This window comes from Mandrillus leucophaeus, unplaced genomic scaffold (assembly GCF_000951045.1).
Source record: "Mandrillus leucophaeus isolate KB7577 unplaced genomic scaffold, Mleu.le_1.0 Scaffold1937, whole genome shotgun sequence".
In the NCBI taxonomy this organism is placed as follows: Eukaryota; Metazoa; Chordata; class Mammalia; order Primates; family Cercopithecidae; genus Mandrillus; species Mandrillus leucophaeus.
In genome coordinates, this window is record NW_012101962.1 from 109700 (window position 1) to 137319 (window position 27620).

Here is a 27620-nt window from a genome sequence, read left to right on the forward strand (position 1 = left end):
TCTGATGACCAGTGATGATGAGCATTTTTTCATGTGTCTGTTGGCTGCATAAATGTCTTCTTTTGAGAAGTGTCTGTTCATATCCTTCGCCCACTTGTTGATGGGGTTGTTTTTTTCTTGTCAATTTAAGTTCTTCGTAGATTCTGGATATTAGCCCTTTGTCAGATGGGTAGATTGCAAAAATTTTCTCCTATTCTGTAGGTTGCCTGTTCACTCTGCTGATAGTTTCTTTTGCTGGGCAGAAACTCTTTAGTTTAATTAGATCCCATTTGTCAATTTTGGCTTTTGTTGTCATTGCTTTTGGTGTTTTAGACATGAAGTCTTTGGCCATGCCTATGTCCTGAATGGTACTGCCTAGGTTTTCTTCTAGGGTTTTTATGGTTTTAGGTCTTACGTTTAAGACTTTAGGCTGGGTGCGGTGGCTCACACCTGTAATCCCAGCACTTTGGGAGGCCAAGGTGAGCAGATCACGACGTAAGTAGATCGAGACCATCCTAACACAGTGAAACCCCATCTCTACTAAAAATACAAAAAAAAAAAAAAAAAAAAAAAAAAAAAGAAATTAGCTGGGTGTGGTGGTGGGCACCTGTAGTCCCAGCTTCTCAGGAGGCTGAGGCAGGAGAATGGTGTGAACCTGGGAGGCGGAGCTAGCAGTGAGCCGAGGTTGCACCACTGCCCTCCAGCCTCAGTGACAGAGCGAGACTCCATCTTAAAAAAAAAGAATTTAATCCATCTTGAATTCATTTTTGTATAAGATATAAGGAAGGGGTCCAGTTTCAGTTTTCTGCATATGGCTAGCCAGTTTTCCCAACACATTTATTAAACAGGGAATCCTTTCCCCATTGCTTGTTTTTGTCAGGTTTGTCAAAGATCAGATTGTTGTAGATGTGTGGTGATATTTCTGAGGCCTCTTTTCTGTCCCATTGGTCTATATATCTGTTTTGGTATCAGTACCATGCTGTTTTGGTTACTGTAGTCTTGTAGTATAGTTTGAAGTAAGGTAGCATGATGCCCACAGCTTTGTTCTTTTGGCTTAGGCTTGTCTTGGCTATATGGGCTCTTTTTTGGTTCCATATGAAGTTTTAAAGTAGTTTTTTCCAATTCTGTGAAGAAAGTCAGTGGTAGCTTCATGGGGATAGCATTGAATCTATAAATTACTTTGGGCAGTATAGCCATTTTCATGATATTGATTCTTCCTATCCATGAGTGTGGAATATTTTTCCATTTGTTTGTGTCCTCTCTTATTTCCTTGAGCAGTGGATTGTAGTTCTCCTTGAAGAGGTCCTTTTTGGATGAATGTGTGTTGTAGAATTTATTGCATGACACTTGTTTATAACCAAATGTCCTGTTTCTTCATGCAGTATTTTAATATGCCACGTTACATAGTCATTAAACAAGGTTTTGACATTTTGTATCATATAATACTTCATGACAGCATTTCCCAGTATGTGTTCCATAGGGCACCAGGTCTTCTAGATGTGCCATAATGTAGCGATCCAATAATTTTGACAAATACTGTGCTTTGAATTGAACAAACAATACTTTCATATCAAAATTTGAGAAATCCTGCAGTAAAGCAACCTTTTTAATGTATTGTTTCCAACATTCTTTGATTAGGAGACCCTTTTGCTCAGTAATGTCTTTTAGGTTCCAGGAGAAAACACTTCCTATTTTAGTGCCACTAAAACCAGAATTCTTTTTTTTTTTTTGAGACAGAGTCTCCCTCTATTGCCCAGGCTGGAGTGTAGTGGTGCGATCTTGGCTCACTACATGCTAAAACCGGAATTCTTTATGAGCAGATATATAGTAGACATATAATAGAATTTGTCCTGTCTTCTGAATACTGTAGAGCCCCAGGGCTCTGCTATTGAAGGGGAAAATCTGCAGTATATTCTCTTTGCTAGAGGTAAACTTGATTCTGAACTAAAGACTGGTGGCCTAGATGGTTTGAAGGCTTGTTATCCTAAAATGTGTATTTCTTATGTATTCATTATTTTCCAGACCAATGAAAGGGCAAACCTGGTTTGATCATGTGGACATGTCAACATGATTAAAAGATTATTTGGCAAGAAATGAAGGGTTTTGGGGAGAATTTTAGAACTTATAGAATTTTGCAACTACTTAGGCTCCATTATTTCCAATTCTGGAAAATTTTTAAGTTCTTAAATTGCTTTACTGAGACAATTCTATATAGTGGTACAATTGCTATATATTACATTTTGGAAAGGAAATTTAGGACTGAAAATGTTTTACTTGTGGAATTAATTTTATCCTCTTTTTATAAGTGATTATTTAAGAAATGCTGTGGGAAGATTTTTACTATGATACAGTATTGTTAAAAATGAACATAGCACAGAGATGTTGGATGCCACAGGTCCTTTAAGGATAGAAGGGTCAGGACTTGACAGTTATTTTGATATTAAAATTAAGCATCAAGATACAACAAAGATGAGGCTGAAGTGTTCAACCTGAGTGGTAAGATAAACTTCCTTAAAGCTTGTGCTGATCTGCTACATCGAGTTATTGCATGCAATCGGCAATCTAGTACTTTTTGTCTCAGGATATGTTTTAGGAGCAGTAGTAGCACTTTTAGTCCAGATTGATATGGTGAGTACTAATTTATCCCATATTATTGAAGCACAGAGACTATGAACTACACATAATATAAGTTACACAGAAACTGGGAATCACTGGCAAATGTAATCCATAGTAGTAATTGGTAGGCAAAGATATCTACAAATGGGCAAGTTGTGGCATGTGATTATGATATGTATTGACCTTGTAAGTCAATGTGAGATAATTGAGTAAACAGTGTTTAAGTTAAATTTGTATCTTTAATGAGACCTACTAAAAGCAAGGAATAATCTTTAAGTGGCCAATTTAATGAGAAGAAATAATCTTAAGTTGACAAAGCCTTTAAAATATTGTTCAGCTGGATAAAATATGTGAAACTGTTTTATACTGAAAAATATTGAATTTAGAAGCATTATTAGAGTATCTCATATTCATAAACTATGTTTTGAATTTCCTGCTTATTTTTAAGTTTCTCACATCTTTTCAGTAGGTGAAATCTGTCATTGTAAAACACACACCAAATAAAACTAGTGTCATTATATAATTATTACACAGGATATATCTAGCAGCTGTGTAGAAGAGGGAGTATTCCTCTTACATAATAAATTATTTCTAGAATAATTTTATCAAAAGTGTCACTTTACCATTCTATAACAAACTTTATTTTACCTAACAAATTTGGGGTTTATCTGGGGGGTGTGTGTGTGTGTGTGTGTGTGTGTGCGTGTTTAATCACAGCAGTACATTTTGCTTTAAAAGCAGAAATAAGAATTTTTCTCTAAACTTGGGACATTGCATTCCTAGAGATACTAAAATTAAGAACTAAGAATATTTTAGGATTTGTAGCACATTTACAAAGGAAAAGTCAACATCTATAATAAAAAGTGATATAAATAAAAATTATTTTTTACTTAATACTGATTTTCACTCTATTGGACCTTTTTCTTTCTTTCTTTTTTTTTTTTTTTTTTTTGAGACGGAGTCTTGCTCTGTCGCCCAGGCTGGAGTGCAGTGGCACAATCTCGGCTCACTGCAAGCTCCGTCTCCCGGGTTCACGCCATTCTCCTGCCTCAGCCTCCTGAGTAGCTGGGACTACAGGCGCCCGCTACCGCGCCTGGCTAATTTTTTGTATTTTTAGTAGAGACGGAGTTTACCGTGGTCTCGATCTCCTGACCTTGTGATCTGCCCGCCTCGGCCTCCCAAAGTGCTGGGATTACAGGCGTGAGCCACCGCGCCCGGCCTTTCTTGTTAATAACTTTTTCTTTTGGTGAGTGTTTAATTGAAGAGCAACTTTAAGAAATGACCAATGGTATTCTATTTTGTGTTTTGGTCAAAGTAAATTAATGGTCATATATTTGAAATGGTTATCTACTTACTCTCGCTGGCTTCTAATGGTACTCTAGGGCATTTATCACAATCCCATAAAAATGTGGATAGCTTTATCTCTTCCAAGAATTTTAGTCATTCTTTTGTCATTTTGAATTTGTTGGTAATCCATGAAGAATATGATTCATTAAGTGTGGAAATCTTTGGTAAATTCATATTCATCACATTTTTATTATTTCTAAGGATTCCAGAAACCAACCAACCTAATTTTTGTTTTTGCTTTGTAATAAATGAAAATCTTTCAAGAGCATATGGCCTTTATCATACATACAAAAAGTAAACAGTTCCCTTTGGATGTGCGCATTCCACAGACATCCAATACTGTTATATTGCATTGTAATAGAAACTAAATGAGCTCTAAAGGAAATAGAAAATATAATTCTTGGCCTCTATGAATAGGGGGGAAAAGACTTCCCTTGATAAAATGCTCAAAAAACTATGCCAAGAAAATGTATTCATGCATGTATGCAATGAATAAATATTAAGTATCAACTATGGGCCCAGCCCTTATTTTAGGAACTGGGAGATCACCATTGAACAAAACTGAAATCCTGGCCTTTATGGGAGCATGTGCTAGTGCGGTTGACAGACAAACTAAAAAACAAGATAAGTGAAATAGATATCCAATATGTTGGATAGTAACAAGTGCCATGGAGAAAAATAAAGCAGAGAAAGTGGGTAGAGAGTGTTAGGGCATTGCAGTTTTAAATAATGTTGTCAGCAAAAGCTTAGCAGAGCAGGAGATGCTTGAATGAAAACTTGAAAGTGATGAGGAATTGAGTCATTAAAATATCTGTGGAAAGAGTATTTAGGCAAAGGAATAACACAGAAGTGCATAGATCAGTGGATGGGAGCATGCCCAGTGTGTTTAAAGAGCAGCAAGGAAGCAAAGTGGGGCTAAAGAAGAATAAAGGAGATGAAGGGAGGCTGGTAGAGTAATCCACACAAGAGATTATAGTAGCTCACAGCGTTATGGTAGCAATAGAGTAGGTAAGAAATCAGGATTTGTTGACAGTGAGATATAGGCTATTAAAAAGAGGGGAATCAGGATTTTTTGGTTTGTTAAGTGGGAGAATCATATTTTTCCAAGTTTATTAACTCGTGTTTAGTTATTAAAACTTATGTATTGTTTTAAGCCTTTTTTATTGTGGTAAAATATATATGTAAGATTTGCCATGTAGCCATTTTTAAGTATTCAGTTCAGTGGCATTAAATACATTTTGAAATTCAGTTTTGTATGTAAAAATGTTCTCTCAGCCAGGCATGATGGCTCACACCTATAATCCAGCACTTTGGAATGGTAAGGCAGGAGCATCACTTGAACTCAGGAGTTTGAAATCAGCTGGGCAACATAGGGAGACCCTGTCTCTACAAAAACTAAACAGTTAACCTGGCATGGTGGCGTGTGCCTGTGATTCTAGCCACTCAGGAAGCTGAGGTGGGAGGATCCCTTATGCCCAGAAGGTTGAGGCTGCAGTGAGCTGTGATTGTGCCACTGCCCTCCAGCCTGGGCAACAGAGCAAGACCTTGTTTCAAAAACAAAAACAAAGTTCACTTTTCTCAAAATATCAGCATTGTCGCTTATGAACAAAAGCAATTTGGAGCCGATTGTGCTTTACTGCCAAGAGCATTGAGCACCAAGCATTCTGCAAGCCTTAGAATCCTTGTTTGAGAGATTGAGACAAGTAGAAAAACCAAAATGAAAATTAGCATCGTATTTCCAAAACAGATCTTCTTCTTTTGAAAACTGGCTTTTCATTTAAATATCATTTTTTAACTTTTCATCTAAGTGAGTATAATTTTAAATTGTTTGGGTCACTATTTAAAATAATTTGAACATGTCTTATTTGCCTTTGATTCACTCAGAAAGGAAATGCTCAAATACAGTTGTGTTATATTTCCAGAGCTTAAGGAGCTTTTCAAGAATGTAATAAGTATTCCCTGCTTCATAATTTGTCTACTTTACTTTTAGATTGCTCTTAAAGTCTATTCTTTATTTGTAGTTTGATTTTTTAAATTATATTTTATAATTAATTTTGAATTTGTATAAGTTATGTTTAAGGTGATGTTCATCTTTTGTGAATTATGAGTCTAGGAAATCCCTTCTGTTTGTTGATTTCAGTGTCTCTTTTTCTAGGGAACAAAGAAGGAAGAGATTGAAGGTGAAGCAGAAGTGTCTGGTTTAATTCAGCCTGCAGAAGTGTTTGCTCCCAAAAGCCTGGTGTTGGTATCCAGATTATATTATCCAGAAATTTTTAGGGTAAAGAACACATAGTTATTATTAATTTGTATTATTGTATGAGTCTCTTGAGTGAACCATGGTACAAGTTGTTGGGATTGAAAATATTGTTAGATTGATTTAGGAATTCATCTATGAAATACAGTTAGCATGAACAGAAGAAATATTTTCATGTTGGATGAAATAAATACCTGAATAAGTTAATGTGACTACTAAAACTTCTAAGGATAGGTCCCACATTTATTAAATCCAGAATGTATACATCCTAAAGAAATAATTTGATTACCTATAGTAAATGTAAATGCATGAGTGATTTAACAACTTTATGTATGTTTATTCACCTTACGCGGAATCAGGTTTAAGTAAATAGGATGAATGTTTGAGATTTCAAATAACTCTGATCATATTTCTGTCAAAATACCTTAAAATATTGCTTCCAGTTATTTTCTTATTTTAGAAACACAGAATTTTCAAACATAAGAGGAAATTTTTATTCATTTGTAAATGTTCGTGCTAACATAAAATTTCTGTAAAACTTTTCTAGAAATTGAGATTATTTATGTTAAGAAAGAATTAATTTAGTGCCAAGATTTCAATGACAATGGGTAACTCCAAGCAAATACTAAGTTTTCAAAGTCACAAATTTCACTATACTGAAAGAGATTCATAAAGATTGCATTATGTCTGTTTTACCACCTACCTTCTTCTGAACTCAGTGTTAATCTTACAATCTTGTCTCTGTTTTGCAATCCTTTCTTACAATTCACATGTTAAATTTTTCTGTAGAATAAGCATTCCAGATTTATAAGAACCACCAAACAAGATAAAAGTTCTAAGTTTCTATCTTGAGATTTGGAGTTTAACAAACTAAGTTGAGGCAAAAACAGTATTAGCGCTACAGATTTGCTAAAGTAGTTATCAGAGCACAAACATCTGTTTTACAAATTGTGGATTTCTGCTTTCCATAAACTCATCTCAGAAGCTCATTTGGAGGTTCTGGTTCTAAGGAAAATTTAATAAACTTAATTTTTGCTGTTTAAAATGTATTCCATGTTCACTGTATAATATACTTTACTAGGTTCAAAGAGAAATTGTCCTAGAACAGATGTCATAACAATTTATTTTTAATGCTTTTTCCATGAAATAATTACATGTATCTATCTTTTTGCAGGCTTGCCTGGGTTTGATCTATACCGTGTATGTGGATAGCCTGAATGTCTCCTTGGAAAGTCTAATTGCTAACCTTTGTGCCTGCCTTGTCCCAGCGGCTGGAGGGTCTCAGGTAAATAGAATAGAAAGAGGGGTGGAGAAGGATTGTTTCTCTTCCCCTCTCCTCCAGTTAATTTAATTTATGGTGAAAGAAAGAATTCTTTAAATATTTTTGTTTTAGGGAAGATCCTAGTTTAGTTAAGCATTGTCCCCATGGTCTGCCTTCTAGACACTCAAGATTCCATTCTTTTCTTAGGTCATGAGGTTAATTTTAACACAGGATTCGTCTTTCACATAGCATAATGAGAAGTCATATTTCGTGTAACTTGAACTGCAGTTTGTATTTTCTTGGAAATATATTAAGTTGAACTTTTAAATGTGCTCTTTTACCTTTCTTACTCTTGTATATAGTTACACCTGATTTTTATTAACCTAAATTGAAAAATGTTGGAGTGATAAAAATTAGAAGATAACGCAAAGAAAACTCTCAACACAGTTCTTTGTTACATTGTAACTACTTATTAATAGATTCATGTATTCTGTATGTCTTGAGATTTTCATATTTGTCTCTAAAGTAAAAAAATAATCTCTGCTGCTATGATTTATTTATTGTTTCTTGGTCAACCACACTTTTAAAAGAATAGATTTTTTCCTTAAACCCTAAAAATGAATAGTTGATAATTTATTTTGCTTATTCTTATATAATATTGGGGAAGAGGACAGCCTTCTAAAAATCACATTGTCTTCAATCTGACAAAGATCCTGCTTATAGTGAGATTGGCATTTCTTTTTCTTGCCCTTCGCCTTTTTACTTCTCTTCTGTCTTTTCTCATTGTCTTTTGTCTTAAATTTTTATCCTTTTTTTTCTCTCTCTCTTGCTCTCTCCTCCTTCATTCTTCTACCTCTGCTTAAAGGGCAGAACATTAAATGTGAGTTTGATCACAGATGATTCTAAACTTGAATTGCTTTATGAGCCTTTACTAATGTTGTTGACTTTAACATTTCATTATTTTTTAGCCAGTTATGATTATCAGTGATTTTTGTGTCTTATCTTTACTAGATTTGCAACTTTCAACCACTGAATTTTCTTATGCCACTTAAGTATACAAAGAACTTAAATGTTATGGGGTATCCATTGTTGCCCTTTGTATCTGTTAATTGGATCTTATATGGTTGTTTGCTCTAAAAATGAACATCAAAGATATTTTTATTTTTTAAAAAATGTCTGAAATCGTGTGTGCGTGTGTGTGTGTGTGTGTGTTTGTGTGTGTATGTTTCTCCCATTCTGCAGAAGCTGTTTTCTTTGGGTGCAGGAGATAGACAGCTGATCCAGACTCCTTTACATGATAGCCTTCCTGTCACGGGCACTAGTGTGGCTCTCCTGTTCCAGCAATTGGGTATGTCTTTTCTCCCATTTTCAATGTCATCTTGTAGAAACCTGTGATTAAAGGATTTATTTTAAGTTGACATCACCTCACATGAATCAAGAAAATATTTTTTAAACCATTAAATATTTTATATATAGGATATATATAATTTTGTGGGTCCTGATCTTACCTAGTGTTCATTCTTTTTAAAAATTTTAACCCAGACCCCTTTTTTTCTTAGGTCAGTTAGACTTTTAGAAAGTGGATGGGATGAGTGTGGTAGCTCATACCTGTAATCACAGTACTTTGCAAGGCCGAGGCAGGAGGATTGTTTAAGCCCAGGAATTTGAAACCAACCTGGACAACATAGTGAGATCCCATATCTACAGAAAATTTTTAAAACATTAGCTGGGCATGTTGGTGCACACTGTAATCTCAGCTACTAGGGAGGCTGAGGCAGGTGTATCACTTGAGCCCAAGAATTCAAGACTTCAGTGAGCTGTGATGGTGCCTCTGTACTCTAACATAGAAAGAAAGAAAGTGGACACATTTTCTTTATGCTAAAAGACGAATAGATGATATATTTAGCATTTCCGTAGATGAACTGCTTTTATAGAAACCTTGTCAGGTGGGACTATGAGTCTCATTCTTCTCATCCCACCATCTATATGAGGACTTTATCTCCAGTTTTTCAGCAATGGCTAGGATGAAAGATTGGGAGGATTCTAGAAAGTGTCTACTGTACATTGGACAGCTTTTACATTATTTAAGAAAAATATAACAAAAATGAGGATGTTTCAAACTAGGGCTGCCCAAAGATTCCCATTTACGTTACCTCTGATTTGTCCTTTATATATCCCTGCCTATGAGTGTCCCACTCTCATTGTTCTCCATCTGTGTTTGTCTTTTCCTAGTTATGCTGAAATCTTCCCTTCCCTAAGGTCCATACCCTGCCTCTTCATGAAATTCTTAATTCCTTGCACAGAAATTCTGCCCTCTTGCTTCCCTCTTGTCTCTTGTTGAATTTTGCTCTTAGTTTTGCTCTGTAACTTACCACCCTTTTCATCAGTGTCCCTGTCCATATTCTTCTGCTTTAACTTCAATCAGTGAAAGTTAGAAAGCCTTAGAGGAAATTAGTATAAATATAAATAGAGTCTTCTAATATCTGAACTAAAATGAATGGTGATCTCAATTTCCAAGTAATTCTTTCCAGCTACATTTGCCTCTTCTCAGGCCGACTCTAAAATAATATTTCCCTTTGGTCAAAGAATATAAAATTTCAATTAGGAGAAATATCAAGATATCTACTATGCAACATGGTGACTACAGTTAATAACAATGTATTATATACTTGAACATCATTAAGAGAGTGGATTTTAAGTGTTCTTACCACAAAAAAAAGTATGTGAAGTAATGCATATGTTAATTAGCTCAATTTAGCCTATTTGCAAAGTGTACGTATTTCAAAACATCACATTGTACACTGTAAATATATAGTTTTTTGTCAATTAGTGCAAGTTTTTACTCATTGAGCAATCATAGTTAAGCCTTAAAATATTTAAAGCTATTTTCTTTAAATTCATTTCATATTAGATATTTAATGCATATCTATTTAATATGAAATCATAATCCCTTCCTGGTGGCATATCTCCAAAGAACATCTTGTTGATTACATTCTCCCTCCACAAACTTTTGGAAATTAAAAAAAATTTTATTTTTGGAGACAGGCTCTTAGTCGTCACCCAGGCTGGAATGCAGTGGCATGAACACAGCTCACTACAGCCTCCAACACCCTGGGCTCAAGCAATCTTCCATCCTTAGCCTCTTGAGTAGCTGGGATGATAGGCATATGCAATCATGCCCAGTTAATTTTTTTAATTTTTTATTTTATAGAGATAGGGTCTTGCCATGTTGCCCAGGCTGTTCTCAAACTCCTGGGCTCAAGCAGTCCTCCTGCTTTGCCCTCCCAAAGTGCTGGGATTATAGGCATGAGCCACTGCACCCAGCCTGGAAGTAAATTTAGTAGATTCATGGACTACCTGCATGCAGCTTGTCCGTGGTCCCTACTAACCATTGACTTAATTGATTTTAGCCAAGCACCATTCACTTGACGTTTTTACTTTAAAAAAAGGTTGCATACCTCTAAAGGGTCAAAGCAGAGATTTACTATGAAGAGGAATAGAAGGATATGACACAAATATTTCACAAATGAAATTATTTCACATTTCCAAATGCTACCATTTTTCGTGAACTTAATGAGTACCTTATAAACCTCTACGGTCTTAGTTTTACAATGAGTTGTGAGTGGGGAGGAGAGGAGAAGGTTGTAACCAGCATTTAGCATCAAGGACCAGGGATATTAAGCATCCTGCAGTTTGTTTGATGTTTAGGTACCAGAAAAAATTTTACCCCCAATACTTTAAAAGAAAAAAAAACTGTAGATAAAGTATACATTTATAAAACCCAGACCTCTCTGCCAGTAATGGTGGCCTGTGTAATTCAGAATAATCCTCTTAACAATGTCAACTTGAAAAGATACACAAATATAAACAACATCTGCTAAACCAGGCACAGTGGCTCATGCCTGTAATCGCAGCACTTTGGGAGGCCAAGGCAGGTGGATCACTTGAGGGCAGGTGTTTGAGACCAGCCTGGCCAACGTGCTGACACCCTGTCTCTACTAAAAATAGAAAAAATTAGTGGAGCATGGTGGCAGGCGCCTGTAGTTCCAGCTACTCAGGAGGCTGAGGCATGAGAATCGCTTGAACCCAGGAGGAGGAGGTTGCAGTGAGCCAAGATCATACCACTTCACTCCAGCCTGGGTGACAGAGTGAAACCCTGTCTCAAAATAAACAAATAAAAATAAGATCTGCTTGAAGGCATCAGACCCAGTAAATAATTGCCAAACCACAATCCAAGAGAAAATGAAGTGAGCCAAACATTTGGGACCATTTTTTCCTAAGGGCACATGTTGATTTTTGAAGAAATGGCTGAGAAGCTGATCAGTACTATTGATATCTTATGGGGAAGAGGGAAAATTGGAATTCAAGTTTTACCAAGGTGGATTTTTTTAATGAAGCTCTCATAATTTGAGTTGAGACCATAAAAGGCCACAGCCTAGGAGTGGGTAAATCAGAAGTAGATTGGCTCCCTTGGGAACTACATTACAGCCTGAAATCATTTCAGTTTCTTGAGTTGGATTAAGGTAATCCTTGATGCTACTGTCTATCCATCTCATAGAAGTAAAAGTATATCCTCTCTGAAACAAGATAACTACATTCTAGACCTCCAATTTGTCTTTAAATTTTTATATACCTGCCCTGTACTCAATCAAAAATAACCAGAAACGTGAGAATCAAAACTATATGAAAGAAATGCAAAAGAAACCATAGACAATGTGAAGGACCACAGGGACTTTAGCAAATAGAGTTATCAGATGCAGTTATTAAAATAACTATATTTAAAATAGTGAAGGAAATAGTCAAGACTGAGAATTTGGGAGTGACATTAACCAGATAGAGGAATAGGAAATTCCAGTCCTCCCTCCCTGACAGAAACACTGATTTAACAAATATTTACTGACAAAAATCCCTGCATGACAATTCCAGATTCTAGTTAAGAAATTACAGTACCTCAGACTTGCACAAAGCAGAGAATAGCAGCATTGAAATGTGTAAATAGAGCAATTTTATGTTACCTGTATCAGCCCCTTCCTCAACTGTCTAAGGCTTGCGGGTACAGGGAGGAGGGAAGAGTGGAGCTTGCATCCCAAATTCTGGCTGTTGAGCAAGCTGCCTAAGGGATTTGTTTCTGTGTTGCCTCATTGGAAGTACAAGCAGGAGCTGACATCGTTTGGATGTCTGGGGTGGCTGAGAACAAAGAACAAAGAAGGGGCTTGGGGAGACACTTGCTGTGACCTACACAGCTTGGTGTGATTGGAAGAAGGCACACAACTTGAGGCTTATCCCTTGGTGAGAAGGGGGAGGAGCGTTTTGTGTTGAGACTTCAGAGTGCTTCCCTGAGTACTGGTATAGATGTGAATGAATTAGACCTCTTATTCATGGCTAATAGGAATATAAAATGGTACCACTATCTTGGAACACAGTTTGACTATTATTTTTAAGTTTAAAAATGTTCATGAAAATATTTGTATGTGAATGTTCATAGCCATTTTATTTATGGTAGTGAAAAACTGGAGACAAACTCAATGTCCACCAGTGGTAACGGATAATTGATTATGGAAATGGATAAAACATCTGTGGTATATTCATACGATGCAATACTACTAAGCTATATGAAAAATTAAAGGCTGATACACGCAACATAGATTAACCTGAAAATAATTATTTTGAATGAAAAATGTCAGAAAAATTATATATCGTATGATTCGGTTTCTCTAAAGTTCTAAAAAATGTAGTCTAATCTATGGCGATGGAAACAGGTCACTGGTTGTTTTGTGGATAGGAAGAGCGAGATTACAAAGGGACATGAGGAAACTTTCTGGATGATATTTGTGTATACAGTCTTGATTGTGGTGATGGTTTTATAAGTATGTACATATGTCAAAATGTATCAGATTCTTAAAAAAAGAAAAACATATATTCCCACCAAAACTTTTACATGAATGTTCATAGCAGCCTTATTTATAAGAGTCAAAAAGTGGAAGCAATCCAAATGTCTTTCAGCTGATGAATGGATAAACAAATTGTGATATATCTGCACAATGGAAAATTATTCAGCCACAAAATGGAATGAAGTATTGATATGTGCTGCAACCTGGGTGAATCTTGAAAACATGCTAAGTAAAAGAAACTAGGCACAAAAACCATATATTCTGTGATTCTGTTTATGTGGAATGTCCAGAATTAGGCAAACACATAGAGGCAAAGCAGATTAGTGATTATGAGGGGCTTGAGGGATGGGGCCATGAGAAATAACTGCCAATGGGTGTGGGGTTTCTTTTGAGGAATGAAATTCTTCTACAATTGGATACTAATGGTGCTTGTGCAGCCTTGTGACTACACTGAAAACCACTGAATTGTATACTTTAAAATGGTGAATTTATGGTATGAGAATTAAAAAAAAAATTACTGTTAGAGGCTTGCTAAAAGAACTCAGGAGCCATCTTGAAGAGGCTCACAACTGATCTAAGCTGATAGAATTTGAGCTTCAAAAATTACAATAATTGCAGCTGGTTGAAACCCAGCAAATATTTTAAGATCCATGAATTCATAATATTAAAAAGGAATTGTCGGGCCGGGCGCGGTGGCTCAAGCCTGTAATCCCAGCACTTTGGGAGGCCGAGACGGGCGGATCGCGAGGTCAGGAGATGGAGACCATCCTGGCTAACACGGTGAAACCCCGTCTCTACTAAAAAATACAAAAAATTAGCCGGGCGAGGCGGTGGGCGCCTGTAGTCCCAGCTACTCGGGAGGCTGAGGCAGGAGAATGGCGTAAACCCGGGAGGCGGAGCTTGCAGTGAGCTGAGATCCGGCCACTGCACTCCAGCCTGGGCAACAGAGGGAGACTCCATCTCAAAAAAAAAAATTAAATTAAATTAAAAGGAATTGTCACCTACCTCAGAATATCATAAAGAGCAATTTATCTTGAAAACTTATCAGTAAAGAAAAAATCATGATAACCAATAGTAGTTGAGGGCAATTATCTGTTTTAGAAAGTCTTCTAATTAATAAACATAAAAGAAATGATAGAAATAGAGTATCATTTTGCAATCCTCAGTGAACCAAGATCTAAGTATCAACAGCTGTTACCACAAAAAGAAAAACAAGCAAGTATTATGTGTCTACCCTTACGAAACACTACTTATTGTTTTGCCAGAGGGATTAAACCTGAGTCTGATCACAGAAAATGTAGAAAATAGAGGAACATGTTAAACTGCACCAAGAGAATGTAATTGCCAAAATCCAGGCTGTTGGAAACTCTCCTAGTCAAATGTCCCAGGTTCTTTAACAATCTAGAGGTTCCTCAACCTCGAGATTGAAAGAAATTTAAAAGACATCCAACTTTTTAATAGAGTGGGACTAAACTATAGTGTCTACAGATGTACTTTTGGGTGATAAAAACTGCCTATAGAAAAAATCAGGAAAGTGGATAATATTAAATAAAAGCATGGTTACTCTTGGCAGTAGAAAGGAGATTATGATTGGGGGGCACATAAAAGGGGCTTCCAGAGGCTTTTACAGTTGCTGGCAAAGTTCTCTTTCTTGATATGGGTGGTATATTTAAGATAATGTATTAAGCCATACATTTGATTTGCGTGGTTTTCTATATCTGTGTTTTATAATAAAAAGATTTTTTAAACTTGTAAAATTATTTATGTCCTTTATGTGCATACCTAATATTTTTAAAAAACCTTAAAAATATATATATTTAAGCAAAATACAGATTTTATCCTTCTCACATAACAAAAAGTCTGCTTACAGGTAGGCAGTCCAGGGCTGATGTATATTGGTTCCAGTATATCTTCAGGGATGTTACAGAAATTCTCTCCTATGCTTTTTTCCCCTGTTTGTTTATAAGAAGTTTTTCCTAAAACTTACATGTCTTATTATTGTGTACTCTATATCTGGCATAATGCCTCAGGTGCAAAAGGCATCAGTGTTTATTGAATGAATAAAAGAATGCACTAGCTATGCGGAAGTCATAATCATACTGTAGAAGATTTTTCTGTGTACTGATGAAGTGTGCTGGAATACATAATAATTGCTCATTTGAAGATCAAATTTTGTTATATTATTTTACTCTCTAGTATTTTCAGCTTCATTATCTTTTGCTTGCATGTTGTAAATTGACTTTTTTCTGGGAAAGAATAGGGAAAAGATAAGGAAGGAAAGCAGAAAGAAAGATGCAGTGCAGTGTGCAGAGTTGTTGTTTCCAAAGCATATGGTGGCGATAATTCTATGTAAAGGCATTCTGTTATCACCATTTTGTTTGGACTTTGTCAAAGGCCAATATTAGGCCATTATCAGAGTTCTCGAGCTGAGTTGGGGGTAGTGGTGGTAGCAGATTTTACAAAGCACAGACAGGAAGCAGATAAGACTATAAGATCCTTTTGTAGCCTTGACTAGTTTTCCTGTGAAAGGTCTAAATGTAATGATAGCATTTCCTTTGTTCTTCTCTCTAAGAATTGTTATCATAATGAATTTGTTTTTCACAGTTTAAAAGGTCTCTGTGTTTTTCTGAAATAATTATATGGACTCTGCCGTTCCAAGCTTCACTCCCTACAATTTCCTGTTAATCGCTTTCATCTCTTGTTTACTGTCTTTTTTGTTTATTTGGGTTTTTTTTTTATTTTTTGGCAGCCTATGTGAACTATTTTTGTTTACCTGAGGATTAGTGTTTTAAGTGTACTAACAATGCTGGGATTTTTAATGTTAATAAGTTTGTATTCATAGGAACTGGTTTTTATAGACCCTGTGATGTTTTAATCTAATCCATACCCGTTTAATCTTGGGTGTCCCTCCCTGCCCCAAATAATCTTGTAAAATGCTCTTGACATCTTTTGTCATGTCTGTTCACTTGTAATTTGGATTTTACTAGCACATGTACTAGTTTTAGAATATGTATCCCCCAGTTTTCACAGTGCACAGTATACTGTTTAACAGACATTTTTGAAAACTGACTAAAATGATCCTGGGCCATCAGCTATCAACTCTTTGTTTCCACAGTTAAACCACATTAATCTTGTGTCATTTGTGTTTGTACCTTTTTCTATGCATGCTTTCTTTTTACTTGTCCATGTTTAACTTTGGCCAGTTTTTTATTAGCTATTAATGGGTCAATATGTCTCTATTGATGATCTCTGATATTAAATATAGATTTTTTAAGTTCTTAAAGTTTTTGTTCAGTTTATCTTACAAATATTATTCTTACTTTGTACATAAAAGTTATTAAAATGTTGACTGTAGCCATTCCTTGCTATTGTACCTAAAAGTTATTAAAATGTTGACTGTAGCCATTCTTTGCTATTCAGAAAGTTGTTTCAGTTTTAAAATGTTTTAATGGAAAACATTTGGTAGTCTCACTTTTGTCTTTCCCTGGAAAAACTTCTATCTGTAACACTATGTGATTATTTTTGAAGTGATAACGTTACTGGCAGTGAACCCCTAGGGGTCTGCAGCAAAAATTCTCGCCTCCTTAGAAGAAAGAATTCAGCCAAGGGGCCTAAGGCAGAGTGAAAGACCGAGGCAAGTTTTAAAGCAGGAGTGAAAGTTTATTAAAAAGCTTTAGAGCTAGAATAAAAGGAAGTAAAGTACACTTGGAATTGGGCCAAGCGGGCAACTTGAGAGAGCAAGTGCACGGTTTGACTTTTTGACTTGGGATTTTATAGGTTGGCATGCTTCTGGGTAGTTGCATTTCTCCTCCCCTGATTCTTCCCTTGCGTGGGCTATCTGCATACACAGTGGCCTGCTAGCACCTGGGAGGGGCTTCACATGCAGTGTGTTTACTGGAGTTGTACACAGGCTCACTTGAGGCATTTTTTTCTTTACTAATCCAGTGTTCCTAGAGGAAGGTCATATAGCAGTTAAACTCTGCCATTTTGCCTCTTACTGCACCTGCGTGAGCCCACTCACCCAACTCCTGAGCTCTTATCAGGAAGCTGCTGATCACCAGTTTCAGGTATTTCTATCTATTGGGAAACTGCCCTTCTCTGGCTTCACTGTGACAATTATTATTTTAGAGAGACAGTTTAACAACTTTCCTGACCATCACCTGATGGTCGCCTGACATTGCTGGTTGGGGTTGGGCAGGGGGAGGAGATTCTCCTGCTCTGCTTATGTCTGCCTGAATACCTACTATAACAATAGGAACATTTGTAGGAACCTTAAAAATAACTTATGTTCCCAAAACATCAAGATGAAAAGATGCCAGAGGAAAAAATGAAGCTTAGGATGTGTAAAAATGTTTTCTTTAAAAAGAAAATACTGATTGGTAAATTGCTGAACCACCCAATTCATGCATCAATTGTAGGATGATTTTTGTCCTTTTTACTTGAATGATCAACATCTAGGGCCTCAGATCATGGTTCTGTCTTCACTTAGTTTTCTCAGCTTATTCATATAGCATTATTTACTTGTTTTAGTCGTATTCTCACTAATAAGGGGAAAAAATGAAGTAGTCCTTTTTTTTTCAATGTTTGACTTTGAAGGAAGCTTGCTTATGTTTCTCATTAATCTGTCTTTTTTCATAAGGGTCTGTCCCAACAACAAACTTGTCAGGGTTAAAAAAATATTTAAAGAAAATATATTTCCTCTCCAATCATAAAAAGATAGTTTGCAAATTTGAGTACACAAGAGTTTAAACTATTACTAATAATGGCATCTTGTGCCCTATTTTACTACATCTATGATTACTTATTTTTTGACAGTTGAATGTCAGCTATGTTCTTTGGGATTTGAAGCAAATTAAATCTCCTTGCTAGTCCATTCTGGAGCACTTTTCTGAAGAAACTGCTTACCACGTATACCATGTGCTTACCTTTAGAGGCCTAAGGATCTCTAACGAAGACAGTTCTAATGTAATTTCTTCTAATAAATGGCATGGGAGTCTGTAATAAAGTCCCCATAATGCCCTCCTGCTTATATGATGGTAGAAATATGTTTTTTTCACCAAATGTTTACAAAGCCATTTTTATGTGCCAGCTCCTGAGTTAGTCACTGGGGATATAAAGATGAACAAATCACAGCCCTTATCCCAGATACACTTTTAGCCTAATGGTAAAACAGGTATCGTTTTAAAACTACAGTGCAATATAATTAGTGCAATAATAGAGATACCAAGAGCAAACTCTTACTTGCTAGAAAAGTGGAAGAAGGGCATTCTAGAAGGAAAAGCATATTTAGCAATATAGGAAGTTACAAAAGGCCTTCATGGAATAGTAAGATGTTTGGTGAAGCCTGATCACAGGGTTGTAAGAAGTAGTCAGAATGTTATTAAGAAACTGATTGCTTTAATTTCAAAATTAAAGATTAAATATTTATGCTAGTTCTATAAAGAAACCATTATAAAAATATCAAAGACTGACAGTCATTGACCGATTGAGTCCTTGTGAACTGGTGTACTATGCTTGCTCAGATCACATGTGAAGAAAGTATGTAGTTGCTACATGATATAATCTGAGGAAAGTTCAGAAAGATCCTGGTTCAAAACTGTCCTGCCCATTGTCCTTGTATGGCACTTAGGTGCTAATATTAAATAGCTCTATCTTTGTATTGAATTATCTATAAAGAATGTAAATGCTCTAAGGCAAGAGAGTCATTAGGTATTGTTCTTCCTTGTCAGAAAGTTCTCTTGTCTAAAATTTCTGTTTGCTCTTTCAGCATTTTAGTCTTTAATATTTTTATAAAATATGGCTACTCCAGCGTTTAAGTATATAGCTTCCAAACGGTGGCAGGATGAAGTACCTTTTTTTTCCTGTGCTCTGTAACATTTGGTACATAGCTCTATTCTTTTATGCTTTAACCATTTATTTACCAGTCTTTCATCTTCACTGAACTGTGAGCTCCTAAGAGCCTGCCTCATATTTCTTTTCTTTTTTTTTCTTTTTTTTTGAGACAGAGTCTCGCTCTGTCGCCTAGGCTGGAGTGCAGTGGCTGGATCTCAGCTCACTGCAAGCTCCGCCTCCCGGGTGTACGCCATTCTCCTGCCTCAGCCTCCCAAGTAGTTGGGACTACAGGTGCCCGCCACCTGACCCGGCTAGTTTTTTGTATTTTTTAGTAGAAACGGGGTTTCACCGTGTTAGCCAGGATGGTCTCGATCTCCTGACCTCGTGATCCGCCCGTCTCAGCCTCCCAAAGTGCTGGGATTACAGGCTTGAGCCACCGTGCCCAGCCTGCCTCATATTTCTATATATCCATCCCTAGAATTTTATGATTGCTAATATATCTCAGTAGTTCAGTAATAATGTAATACTGGCAGAAGGGAAGAAAGAGGAAAAGAAAGGAGGAAGTTTGAATTAAAAGAGTTGTTTCTGCCAGTACAATTCCCTCCTATTTGTTACTTGCATAATTCTCTAGTTATTCTCTATTCTTCTTCCCCACTGCTTGTGCTCTACTCACAAGGCTCCTTTTGCTTCCTAATTCTTAAATTTAAAATTGAAAGTAGATTAAAAACCAAGTCAATCAGAACAGACGTAGTCTAGGAATTTGGGTCATTGGAGGTTGGAAAAATCTGATGTTATTACCTTAGAGCTAGAAAAACAATTAGAACGTTCAAGAAGGAAAAAGGTATGCTGTACCTTTTTACACAGTTTTGGTTGAGTTGGCCTTTTACATATTTGAATTATTTTTAGTCATATGTTTTTGGTAATTGACTTCTTATATTTAGTCTCCCACATTGCTAAGCTCTATTTGTGTGTGTAAAATATATTTAATTCATGTCATAGTCAGGAGGGTAAGCCTGTGTTCATAAGGACTAAACTACACCTCCTTTCAGATGCCCAATTGACCACACTTTTTACTTTTTTACTTAGAATATTTGCCATATCTACCATATGTGGAACTAATGCTAAATTTGTAACAGGTAGTAAACATTACCTCTCAGTGATAAATTTGAAACTTTATTAGTTAATCCATGAAGTTAGGGATATTGTCTTCATTCACTGCTATATTCTAGTGCCTGTAGTACACAATAAATGTTGGTTCAGTGAATGAGAAATCTCCTTTTTCATGATTTACATTAAGCTGTGACCAGTACTATACTGTTTTCCCCGTTGTAGATCGACCAGAAAGAACTATAATAAATTGTGCAGGCCGGGTGCAGTGGCTCATGCCTGTAATCCCAGCACTTTGGGAGGCCGAGGCGGGTGGATCACGAGGTCAGGAGATCAAGACCATACTGGCTAACACAGTGAAACCCCATCTCTACTAAAAATACAAAAAAATTAGCCAGGCGTGGTGGCGGGCACCTGTAGTCCCAGCTACTCGGGAGGCTGAGGCAGGAGAAGAGCATGAACCCGGGAGGCAGAGCTTGCAGTGAGCCGAGATCACGCCACTGCACTCCAGCCTGGGTGACAGAGCAAGACTCCGTCTCAAAAAAAATACAATTAAATTAAATTTAAAAATGTGCAGGACTTTTTGAACTATATTCTGTTTTGAAACGTGGTCTTCTGTTCCACCATTTACCCATTTGAAAGCTGACACATAGTCTTCTATTTTGTAACGTATCATTATTATTAAAAGAATGGAGGAGTCTGGAGAAAGTTTTTTTCTTTCCCCCAAAAAGAAACAGATACATTTGTTAACATGTGGTACAATGAATTTTAGAACTCTAACCTCTCAAGAAAATTGAGATCAGGAAGCCATCTTTCAGAATGTTTTACTCTTTGAATAATCAACAGGATGTATATGTACCATTGTAGTGAAATCACTAGTAATTATCACTGGAATGTCTGCTTTTCATATTTTCTTCTCCTGTGTTATTGTGCAGCTTTGAATGGATGTTGGGCTACAGAAGATGAGACAATTCAAAGTTATATAGAAAACTGATTTTGACTTAGAAAATTCAAAGAAACTGGATTTCTCAATAGCTATGTAACTGTGAACACAGCAACAAACACTGCTACATAGGAATAAAAATCATTAATGTAATTTAAAATATTTGAGATTATTAATTATGTAAAACTTGCTGGGCGCAGTGGCTTACGCCTGTAATCCCAGCACTTTGGGAGGCCGAGGCAGGCAGATCACGAGGTCAGGAGATCGAGACCATCCTGGCTAACATGGTGAAACCCCGTCTCTACTAAAAATACAAAAAATTAGCTGGGCACGGTGGCGGGTGCCTGTAGTCCCAGCTGCTCGGGAGGCTGAGGCAGGAGAATGGTGTGAACCTGGGGGGCAGAGCTTGCAGTGAGCCGAGATCGCGCCACTGCACTCCAGACTGGGCGACAGAGTGAGACTCCATCTCAAAAAATAATAATAATAATTATTATTATTATGTAAAACTTAAGAAAGCGTGTGACATTTAAGAATAAAGAATATAAGTGGTACTTCAATTAGGCTTGGGTAAATTGTTTTGTATTATACTATTAATTTTCTGGATAATGAAAAACTTACCCTTTAAGCACTAGAATATTGTTCCTATCTCATTTCTACATTATGAGACATATGTCCTCTCAGTAAATATAGTATAATATTGCCTCCCTTGACAACATCAACTGATTGTTTTTACTAGTATGAGTAAGGTAAAGTTCCTCACAACTGCATGCCTCCATTCTTCACAATTTATCTGATACTAAAAGATACTGATTATGAATTTTATTTTCTGATGAACTACTTGTGAATTTTTGTGGGGTAGGGCAGAGAGTTCAGATAAGAGCAAAGTGGGGGCCTGGCATGGTGGCTCATGCCTGTAATCCCAGCACTTTGGGAGGCCGAGGCGGGTCGATCGCCCGAGATCAGGAGTTCAAGACCAGCCTGGACAACAAGGTGGGACCCCATCTCTACTAAAAATACAAAAATTAGCTGGAGTGGTGAGGGGGGCATCTGAGGCAGGAGAATTGCTGAACCTGGGAGGCGGAGGTTGCAGTGAGCCAAGATCATGCCCCTGCACTCCAGCCTGGTGACAGAGTGAGACTCCGTCTCAAAAAAAGAAAGAGGGGTAAGTTTTTCCCCAGAGTCTTCATTAAAAAGACTAGACTTGACATGACATACAGATTCTTCATAAATTTGTCTTTGGCCAAGTTACTTGTAGGTCTGTTAATGCCGTTTACTTCCTCACTCTTTTGTCAGCTTTGAATGCTATGCTTTTCTTTTCTCCTTAACTAATGCTTCTCTGTCAAAATCTACTTCAAGGATCAGTCCCTTTAGGAAGCTCCCACCCCAGGTGGACCCACAATAATCTCACGAGTCATTAAAAGATGAAATAGGGTGGCAAAAGATTCACCTTCAGAGTAATACAGTATGACTGGCCATTGTCAACTTTGAAGATGGAAGGAAACCACAAGACAAAGAATGTGAAAAGTCAACAGAAGCTGGAAAATTTGATCACAGGACTTCCACAACAGTGAAATAATAAATTTGTCTTGTTTTAAGCCACCAAATGTGTGGTAATTTGTTACAGCAGCCATAAAAAACTAATACATGCACAGACTTTAAAAAATATCACTTTTTATTTTAAATAGTTTGACTCACAAGAAATAACTAAATTCATCTGGAGTCCATATGTATGCATTACCCACCTTCCTACAACAATATCTTACATAATCATAGTACATTATGGATATCAGGAACTGGCATTGATACAGTATTATTATTATTATTTTTATTTTATTTTATTTTATTTTTGAGACAGGGTGTGTCTTGCTCTGTTGCCCAGACTGGAGTGCAGTGATGCAAACTCAGCTCACCGTAGCCTCGACCTCCCAGGCTCAGGCAGTCGTCCTATGTCAGCCCCGACCCAAGTAGCTGAGACTATAGACACGCACCACCGTGCCTGGCTAATTTTTGTATTTTTTAGTAAAGATGGGATTTCACTATGTTACCCAGGCTGGTCTTGAACTCCTGGGCTCAAGCGATCTACCTCAGCCTCCCAAAGTACTGGGATTACAGGCATGAGCCACTGCGCCTGGCCTGGTACGGTACTACTAACTGAGGGAGGGAATGACACTTACTCTAAGTGTGTCTTCCTGAATTATTTTGACTTGTGGCAGCATATTTGTGTCTTATATAAAAAAATTAGGATGAGAAGAAAGGAAAAGAAAGAAAATATTATCTTAAAAGTAAAAGCATATGTAAACAAACTCCACTGTCATTCAAATAATGTAACCACACTGAAGAGGGAAAACTAAGTTACTTTAGTAACTTACGAGTATTTGACTGTACAAACTCATCTTTGGACAGTTTTGGGAACAGAATTGCAAACAAATAGTGAACTCCATTTTCATTTTTTTTTTTTTAGTTGAAATGGCTGAAACAAGAAGGAACATACAAATATGAATTGGGATAGTGAGGGATACCCTGTGGGGATGGAATGGAATTGAAAGTAATGGCATAGACTCAGGATTTCTCAAATATATATGCATGTATATGTTCTCATGTATGTATGTGTATGTATATATATACATGCATATGTTTCCTAGCTCCATCTATAGGCAAAAGTGGCCTAGAAGCAAAGTCACCCCAGTAAAAATGATCTAACACATGCCCTAACACCTAAAATTTTGGTCTTTGATACCATTTCTCACCAAAGGGAACCAGGACTCTTAGGAGAAATGGCTGGATTGGGGCTAGGACAGGGTAGGTACAATATGAGCCTGGAAAAAGTAAAGAGCTCTGTCTCAAGGATGCAGGAACTAAGTTAAAGGGTTCCTACTGCATAAATCTAGGACATGTTTAGCACCAGAATAATTAAGGATAGTAATGACTTATAGACTGTTAGGAAAAATATAGGTATTCATGAGTCCATACTGCTAATGAATAAAGTAAGTAGAGAAAAAGGGAGGATTTTGCTATGTAGAATGCCAAGTGCTGACTGGTAAATACAGAGTGAGTGCTGGATTTGGAAAATAATTCTATAATCATTATAGTAAAGATCTATTCAGGCAGAAATTATCAGTAGATGCTAAATCTAGCCAGGCATTTTGATAGAGATGAGATATTTACGTGATCTTAAAGTGCCTTGCTACAGATTGCTTTTTAGTTGCAGGAAAAATACTAAGTATTCATTGGAGAAATTGGACAGCATTGGACAAAATTTGGGAGAACAAAATTAACATCACCAAAGACAGTACAAAGAGTTTAGCAAATCCTTTCCCCCAAAGAACCAGTATAAAACTAGACAAAATTGTTGAATACAACTATTTCAGGGCTCTGGAAATTGACCAAAAGCAAATGACAAATTTAGAAACGTTTATTCATGCTAGAACTTTGTGTAAAAACAGCAGGAGTCTGCAGCATTCTTATCTGGTGGTTGCCCTCTCTCCCCTACATCCCATCTCTGCCAATGAGAGTGGTAGTGGCAGAGTAGGGCTGGGTAGCAAACGAGCTTTGCTGCCAGATGGAGTGGAATTTATTTGGGGTGGAGGGCTAAAACCCATGGCATCATTATCAGTATAAGTATTGAACCCAGTAGAAGATGAAAGGAGAAAAACATCAGATGCCAGTCTGAATTACAGTCATAGTTGGGGCTAGTGCACATCATCCAGAAATTTAACGGAGAAATTGTGGAGAGGAGAAAGTCTTAGAAGGACTAGACAGTGTCTCTATACATCCCTGGCTGCCTGGGAAACTATGCACATATGCAGGAAGACCCAATAAAACTCAGCTGGAACTGAAAGCATACTTAAAATCTGGATAAACTGTGAACGCACTTCAACCCGTGCAAAATTGGTCAGCAGTACATAGAAGCTTTACTGGTTCAAGGTCTTTGAGCACAACCTCTGCCCAAATTATGGACTGACCAAGTGGACCATGCAAACGCAGGGATAACCCCTAGGAAGCCAAGCTAAACAATAAAAATTTTTAAATGAGACATCAGCAGCCTAACATCACAAGCAGATTTTGCAGCTTAAAGCAGTGACCACCCTCCCCCACTCAAAAAAAAAAAAGCTTTCAGGAAAAAATAATTCAAATTTAATGCAGTGTATTATTTATAATGTTCAATTTTTACCAAAAAGCAAGAGGCATTCAAAGAAACAGTAAAGTGTAACCCATACTCAGGGAAAAAAAAATAGTATTAACTGACTTTGAGTGAACACACATACTGGATTTAGCAGATAAGGACTTTAAATCAGCTATTATAAATATGCTAAAAGAATTAATGGTAGCCATATTGAAAGAATTAAGACAAAATATAATGAGAGTGGCTCAACACCTAGGCAATTTCAGTAGTGAAGTAAAAACTGAAAAAGAGCCAAATAGACATTATAGATTGAACAGTATGATAACTGAAACAGGCCAGGCATTGTGGCTCATACCTGTAATCCCAGTACTTTGGGAGGCTGAGGCAGGAGGATCTCTTAAGCCCAGGAGTTCAGGACCAGCCTGAGAAACATAGAACTCATGTCTACAAAGTAAAAAATTAGTCGGGTGTGGTGGTGCACCCCTTAGTCCCAGCTATGCAGGAAGCTGAGGTGGGAGGATCGCTTGAGCTCAGAAGGCTGGGGCTGCAGTGAGCTGTGATTATGCCACTGCACTCCAGCCTGAGCAACAGAGTAAGACCCTTTCTCGAAATAAATAACTAGAACAGAAATTCTCTAGCTGAGATTAATAGCACATTTGAGATGTCAGAAATAAAAATAAAATTTGGTGAAAGACCAAGAGAAATGATCCAGTATAAAGAACATAGAGAAAAAGATTGAAATAAAATAACAGATTCTCAGAGACCTTTGAGACAATAATACCTTTTAGGTACAGAGCATCTCCACTGGATGGATATGGGGGTGATTAGAAAAGTGTATTTGAAGAAATAATCTCAAAAACTTTCCAAAATTTGTTGAATTCATTAACCTGTAGACCCAAGAAACACAATGAAGCCCAGATTAACAGTAAAAAAATCCCCATGTAGACACAGCATGATTGTAAAACTGGTGAAAGCAAACTCTTGAGAATAGCAAGATAAAATACTTCATCAATATGAATCAAAAGAACTAGAATATTATTACAGTGGGTCTCTCAACAGAAAGAATGGGAGACAGAAGGCATTGATGTGATGTATTAAAAGCACTGAAAGAAAAAAAAATGTCAGACAAGACATTTCTTGTCAGACAAGAATTCTGTCACTGGCAAAACTATCTTTCAGAAACAAAGAAACATAAAATGAAGACGTCTTCAAGTAAACAAAAACAGATTTGTTGCTAGTAGTAGACCTGCTCTATAAGAAATACAAAAGGAAGGCCAGATGTGGTGGCTCACACCTGTAATCCTAACACTTTGGGAGGCTGAGGTGGGTGGATCACTTGATCCCAGGAGTTCACAACCAACATGGTGAAACCCCATGTTTACAAAGAAATACAAAAATTATCCAGATGTGATGGCATACAGCTATGGTCCCAGCTACTTGAGAGGCTAAGTTGGAAGGGTCTTTTAAACCTGGGAGGCAGAGGTTGCAGTGAGCCAAGATCGCACCACTACACTCCAGCCTGGGTGATCGAGTGAGACTGTGTCTCCAAAAAAACAAAAAATCAAAGGAAATCCTTAAGACTGCAGGAAAGAGAGACCAGTTAATAACTTGATTTCACACGAACAAACAACACTAGAAATGGCAAATCTGTGGGTAAATGGACTATATGTGTATTTTTTTATTTCTTCTCTTAGTTTTTAAAAAAGCATAAAGAAATCACAAGCATTCCTATACACCAATAATACACAAACAGCCAAATCATAAGTGAACTTCCATTCACAATTGTTACAAAGAGAATAAAATACCTAGGAATACAACTTACGAGGGATGTAAAGGACCTCTTCAAGGAGAACTACAAACCACTGCTCAAGGACATGAGAGGACACAAACAAATAGAAAACCATTCCATGTTCATGGATAGCAAGAATCAATATCATGAAAATGGCCATACTGCCCAAAGTAATTTATAGATTCAATGCTATCCCCATCAAGCTACCATTGACTTTTTTTCACAAAATTAGAAAAAACTACTTTAAATTTCATATGGAACCAAAAAAGAGCCCGTATAGCTAAGGCAATCCTAAGCAAAAAGAACAAAACTGGAGGCATCATGCTACCTGACTTCAAACTATACTACAAGGCTACAGTAACCAAAATAGCATGGTACTGGTAGCAAAACAGATATATAGAACAATGGGACAGAACAGAGACCTCAGAAATAACACATCTGCAACCATCTGATTTTTGACAAACCTGACAAAAGCAAT

General features: G+C 36.9%; 1 protein-coding gene across 1 annotated transcript in view; it reads left to right on the forward strand.

The window, feature by feature from the left end:
• Nucleotides 1–27620, forward strand: part of LOC105538524 (myotubularin-related protein 13-like) — an 86773-nt gene that overhangs the window by 11170 nt on the left and 47983 nt on the right. Inside the window, exons 3-5 of the mRNA XM_011978396.1 lie at nucleotides 6098–6220; nucleotides 7371–7481; nucleotides 8700–8805. Coding sequence (XP_011833786.1) covers nucleotides 6098–6220; nucleotides 7371–7481; nucleotides 8700–8805 — 340 coding nt within the window. The remainder of the gene's footprint in view (nucleotides 1–6097; nucleotides 6221–7370; nucleotides 7482–8699; nucleotides 8806–27620) is intronic.